At 43.0% G+C, this 6000-nt stretch overlaps 1 protein-coding gene across 1 annotated transcript; it reads right to left on the bottom strand.

Annotated features, from left to right (window-relative positions):
- Positions 1-1249: 1249 nt before the first annotated feature.
- LOC112280862 (peroxidase 5) lies at positions 1250-3136 on the bottom strand. Its single transcript, XM_024516751.3, has 3 exons — positions 2647-3136; positions 2264-2449; positions 1250-2101 (listed from the first exon to the last, which is right to left on the bottom strand). Exons 1-3 carry the CDS (start codon positions 2896-2898, stop codon positions 1529-1531), a joined length of 1011 nt encoding a protein of 336 aa, XP_024372519.1. The 5' UTR covers positions 2899-3136; the 3' UTR covers positions 1250-1528.
- Between the last annotated feature and the right edge of the window lie 2864 nt (positions 3137-6000).

The following is a 6000-nucleotide window of genomic DNA, read 5'->3' as shown; positions in this document are numbered from 1 at the left end:
TCTCTCCCACCATTGGCAAAATCAATTCGAATATATGCCAGGAGCTCCGAACCCTTTATGATCATTGAGCAGATGAACCAGTGCTCAACACTTTCAGAGCCGCTGATACCCCTCTCCGTCTTCAATCCCAAGGAGATAATTTTGCACCATCGAAACGATTTGTGTCAGCCATCCCTAATCGGTGGGACCGTGTAACAAGTCAAAGAGCCCTACTTGGAGAGAGCCGAGTTGACCCCAGGACCCAGAATTTCACGTCGACTTGTATGACAGTCAACACAACGTGTTAAAATAAGGCTCAGTTACTGGTGTCAGCAACCTTTGGCAGCCACGCACCCATCACAAACCTTTTCCTCCTGTTAACAGTTGCACACCCTACTGTAGTTCCCCCCAAGAGTGGCTCCACACATACTTCTCAATCCCTCAGCTTATTCAACTTTCACTGTTCTGCTACCACCCAATCATAAAGTTGTTGTATTTGAAGGTCTAGATCTTAGAACTTCGGGGCAGCGCCGAGCAATTGGCGTGTGAATATTGCCAACACCACTAGATCGATTCGGCTTGAGCTCGATCCGTATCCCTCAATGATTTCTGGATTCATATTGTCAAGTGGAGTGAGAGGAGGGCGTATTTGTCAAAGCGGTGAAGGGAAATGGGGAAGGCCACGGCTGCGACGTAGAGCCAGCACCTCTCTGCAACCGCCACTGCGCAAGTTGCACACACGCCCACCTTGCTTGAGAAGAAATGCTGCGCCTGATGGGGTCAAAGAATACCGCCATTACATGGGGGCGGTTTTTAATTTGTGCGTTTATTCAATTCTTGGGTACGAAATTGCATGCGTTTAGACATGGTGCCATGATCACTGCATGCTATGCCTTTGGCAACATTAATGAGTGGAATATGTGGTTGCAGTTCATGTAGCTCTCGGGGTGTGGGTTTTCTATTTCTGTAAATGCCAATCGGGGACATTATCACCATTATGGTACTCTACTACATATTACTTCAGCCCAGTTACATTCATCTAAATTGTGAAGCTTCACCTCACCAATTCAAAGATTTTTACTAGCGAACCGAGCTTTCTAAGGAACTCATCATCCACTAAGGGTGGATTGTTCCCCAATTTGGTTGCCTAGTTTACAGCAACAGGATATTTCATTTTGAGCGTCAAGATGTCACAGCTGCAATGACACATCACTCCTCTCGGCCGAAACGACAGAATATGCAGCACCAGGGAGTCCACGCAACTCAAGAGTACACAAAAGAATGACCCAGTTTATTAGATTGAAATGTAATTCTTCTACCACACCGCGCTTAGGATACACGAACATTTTACTCTACAGACAATGATCCATATACTAAACCGCACAGTTCTCTTTGACAGCAACAGTGGTACACCGAATGCGGTTTATACATCAAAAGCACTCCATCCTCGGCATCTAAGCTCGACTCACTACCTCCTGAAGAAACTCATGGTTATAGCGTCCATCGGTGAATTCAAATTCCATGAACCACGTCGAGTGCAAGTCTCCATCTAAGGGTTAACGGCGCGACAATTCGTGCGGATTTGGCCTTCATTGCCAGTGAGTACACCGATTCCAGCCATGGCTTGCATGGCCCTTCCGAATTCCGAATTGAAGAAATTTCCGCTGTTCTTGTACACGGCTCCTCTGGTTCTGGAATCGTCCAGCAGGCTTTGGTCGGATGTGAGCAAGCCCTTCCTGTCGATAATGTTCTGGAAATACTGCGAGTCGAACTTGGTAGGTGAAACCCGGTCCAGGTTGATCGGGGCTCCAACGGGCGGGTTAGTAGTGACAGAATCCGCTGGGCACTGACTCTTCAACGACGCCAAGAAGTCGGCTGGAATCGTAGGATCGGTGTTGTTCCCGTAGATGCGAGGGTTCACGAAAATGCAGTGAGCAATTCCGATGGTGTGACTGCCCGACAAAGCCACCAAATCATCGGCGCTCAATCCCTTGCCTGCGAAGAGAGGAATCATCTGAGTTGGCGTCATCGTTGGCACTGGTAGGTTGTTGGGGGGGTCGGCAGCGTTGGACACAGTTCCGTCTCTTCGACCGCCATACACAGTCCAGCCTTTACCTTTGGTCTGCAATCAACATACAAATGACTTCAACATGAGAGGTCGTCTGGAAGTTCTGAGATTCAAGGGAAATCTTTCCAAGGAAGCATGAACTAAAGATACAGAGATGTTGTCCACAGATGATCAATCAGTGGTGACATAATCGATTCAGGGTCAAGTGAGCAGCACCAGCAGCACAGAGTCGCGAGTAGCGTATTGTAGAACGTCAGCACAGGAAACGACCCCTGGACACACACTCTCCACGGCGGTTTTGGCAGCGTCGATTGCGTTGAAAGCGCTCGCCCGAAGACCTAGGTTGATGGTTGCAGTCTTCTCAGAATTGGGTATGTCAAGCAGCAATGAGGCGTCACAGCCCTGGAAGAGCAACATCCAACTTCAGATGCATCCTCACAGTCCGAAGTAATTTCGGTGCAAAAGCACACCATCACAGACATGACTTGATCCTCAAAACGTGTGCCCGTAAACTCGCCAAGACGCAAGCACATTGGCGAAGCCTACACAAATTACAAGCACTGGACGAAGTCGCACGACGAAGGAGAGTCCACACTTACACGAACGAAACAATCATGGAAGGCCATCCTCACAAGGCCGGGGGCGACTCCATTGTCCTGTTGAAATGCCTTGGCAATCTCATTGTAGATTATCGATTCTACATCATATTTGCCGCACTTGCCCGAGTAATAATTTGGTCGAAGGTTGTACGAATTAGCTTCCACCTCGCCGCTCAAGAAAAACATGGCAACAGCCACTGTCATCAGCAAAACTTGCAGTTTTGATGCACCCATCGGATCGAAAGCTGCCATTCTGTCAAGCACCTTCTCAGGAACTCTCAATCAGCTGGAACAACAAGCAACGAACTTGCTGCCAGCCAGCGAACAACTGTTGTCCACACAACAGTTGAGTGTGCTCACTGAATCGGGGTACTAGAAGGTTTCGACCTGGAGAAGCCAAGGTCTGCCGCTAGGCTTTCAGAGCAACTGATGCCAGAGCAGAGTGAGTGAGGGAACTAATGGATGCACCGAAGGCGGAGGAAGGCGATCGGTGAAGTGTGAGTGCTCAGTGGTGTTCAGATCCGTCGCTTATATACTTGACTCCCGTGTGACTTCGCAAGCGAATCTCACGTACTCCTCCTCACTGCTGGATTCATATCACTTTTTCGTGGATACATTTTTCGCATGAATTTCCCAGTTGACAACTACGTTGGTAAACAGCATAGCATGCGGGATCATGAGTTACCTTATAAGCTGTAAAGTCTTCACTGTAACACCCCAGATCTGTATTATATGCCATGTAAATGCTCTTTGCTGTGTGTGAGAGGAAGTTACAGGAACCAACAGGAATGAAGTATAGTGTGAGGTGCAAAAGAGCTACCAGAAGTTCTGGGACACAGAATGTTGGATGTAAGATTTGACGAGTTATCCGGTTCGGGTAAAGCTCTGTTGTGTTGTTGTGATGGAACCAGATTGTGAAGAGGGACTTTACAATGTCTGCTGAATCTTCTCCTCCATTTGAGCGGTTGAAGTTGTTGAGAGTTTTTATGGTCATGGGACGCACTTGTTACACTATGAAATGTTATGAGAGGATTGTGAATTTCAGGCCTTTTGTTTTTGGACCTATTGAACGTGAACTAGTTGGATTTCGAATATGAAAAAGAAAAAAAGTGACATGAGCTCAGAGTTCGAGGTAGCTTCGGAGGGGTGAGAGATTTTATTCGAGATTAAACTAGTTTTGAGCAAGTACAGTCGTCTACACGTAAATAAGTGCATATTTTACTGTTTGTTTCCAAAGCTCTGAGATAACTCCTTACCTCCACTTTCAATAATGGTTTGTTTCATACCACCTCGGAGCAATAAACCAGAATCTAACTAAAAGAAAAGAATGCGTTGAAAACTCCTCTAATAGGCCGTTCTTCATGACTTCGGAAAAGAATTTTGGATCGTCACAAGATCATGACGATTGCAAGAAGTTTCTCATTTGAAGAGTCCAGGCTGTCGGAGATGACGATCATGCTTTAGGGACTAAGCTGGTAACTCGACTTTCGAACAGCATCCTTGTGGAACAAGACGGCTCTGCCCTCCTGAGGAACATGCTTTGCGCAAATCATGCGGCCCCGAACTCACACAGCAATCGCCGAGCTCCTCTATTTCTACTTCTGAACTTCTGCTGCTGCTGCTTCTGCTGCTGCTTCGTCGTCGTCTTCTTCTTCTGCTTGTGTTTCTGTTGCTAGCACAGCTCTCATGTGGGTTGGAAGCTGTTCTACTGAGTCTGGTTGTGAGAGTGAGGTGTGATGAATTCTGCTTTCGTCGGAATCCTTGGCTTGTCATCCCACCCACACTGCTAATGGCATTTAGTGCATGAATCTCATTAATTTACGACCTACGAAACCAACACAAATATTTACCACTTTACTACGGGAAGAAACATTCTGTCACAGACATTCATTAGAGGAAGAATAAAAGTGATTTTTGGTTATATTATTTACGTTTTGACTTGGGTCTTTTCCAGGATGAAAGACTCCAATAATCGCCTAGACTGTTTTTGTTCTTATTTACAAAGTCCTATATTCTACGTTTTTTTTTCTTTTCTGTTTGGTTAATTTAATTTTACGAGAGTTGACTTCTACCCTCCTAAACACTACTTGTGGGTGCTCCTTAAAGACCCCAGCAAGTATGCCATACCAATGGCTCATGTTTTAGACTTTTATATACTTTTTAAAATTAGTTTGTAGTATTCATTTACAAAAATAGCCCAATTACCATCCACATATAATGCAACAAAAATTGAGACCATGTGTCAACCACTTTGCCCTGGTAGAGAGTGGGGTGTTGACCAAGGCCAAATATCATCCTTGGGCCCACTCAGCCATGGAGTTGGGATTTGTGCTCATACAATAGATGTATCACAATGTTAAAATAAGATCCATATCTGTATTCCTTTTTCTACTACTATTGTTTGTTTTGTTTTCTGTCTTTCTTTCATAACATTCTCATGACATTTTGATGAAATTTTCATGACAAATTTTCATGACAAATTTTCATGACATTTTCATGAAAATTTGTACAAGCCTTTATTTGATTAATAGTGTTGTGCTATGTCATATGAAGTTGCAATCTTGATTAATTTTTACAAACTGAGTGGATCAATAATTATGCAAATTTAATATTATAACAATAATAATTTAAAACAAGATAGTAATTCTGGAATGAGAAATTCCCATTACAGTAAGTTGGACTTTGTGGCAGTTATTTCAAAAGTCTGTTGTGTATTAACATGAAAATGTCATGACTTACATACTTTGATCATTGTCCTGTTGTGAAACATGCAAACAATCAAGGATTGCTACTGCAATTTTAGCAATAATTCTTTGCTTTTCTCAATAATATTTTTATAAGTATGTGTAGGATGGTAGATACAATGTAGCTCTTACATCATCTTGCCCTCAATCATGTAGATGAAAGTATAAAGAACAAGTTGGACTCCAAAGAATAGTCCATGTTTCAGACAATTTGTTGAAAGTAAGTCAACTCATTCAAAGTATGTACAATTCATGAAATTGAGTCAACTCATTCATGAGAGTCCAAATGGTGAAAGTTGATGATGTATTTCTATTTTAGGATTTTCTTTGTCCCCAGACAGGATTTGATTGAGTTAAATAGTTCATTGATTTTAAATTGTTGGACAAGCTCTCATAAAAAGTTCAGGAGAATTGCCTTCTTGCAACAATTTATTTCACATTGATGTGTGAGGATTAATATATGTATATGTATGTATATATATATATATATATATATACGAATGAAGTATATTGTAACCTTCAATTATGTTGAACAAAAGTCTTTCATTTTACAGGGAATGTTAGATAGTAAAATGATACATTTTTAGTAATCAAGTGGAGATTTTTGTTG

The sequence above is a fragment of the Physcomitrium patens genome, chromosome 4, assembly GCF_059467195.1.
Source record: "Physcomitrium patens ecotype Gransden chromosome 4, ASM5946719v1, whole genome shotgun sequence".
Classification (NCBI taxonomy): domain Eukaryota; kingdom Viridiplantae; phylum Streptophyta; class Bryopsida; order Funariales; family Funariaceae; genus Physcomitrium; species Physcomitrium patens.
Note: the sequence above shows the minus strand (reverse complement) of the source record. Positions and strands in the feature narration are given on the sequence as shown.

What these genes read in the sequence shown, in the direction of transcription:
- LOC112280862 (XM_024516751.3), bottom strand. Translation starts at nt 2,898, where the DNA reads ATGGCAGCTTTCGATCCGATGGGTGCATCAAAACTGCAAGTTTTGCTG. An exon ending in TCCATGATTGTTTCGTTCGT is followed by an intron (nt 2,450 to 2,646) that starts GTAAGTGTGGAC and finishes TTGCTCTTCCAG; the next exon opens with GGCTGTGACGCCTCATTGCT. An exon ending in CTCGCGACTCTGTGCTGCTG is followed by an intron (nt 2,102 to 2,263) that starts GTGCTGCTCACT and finishes TGTTGATTGCAG; the next exon opens with ACCAAAGGTAAAGGCTGGAC.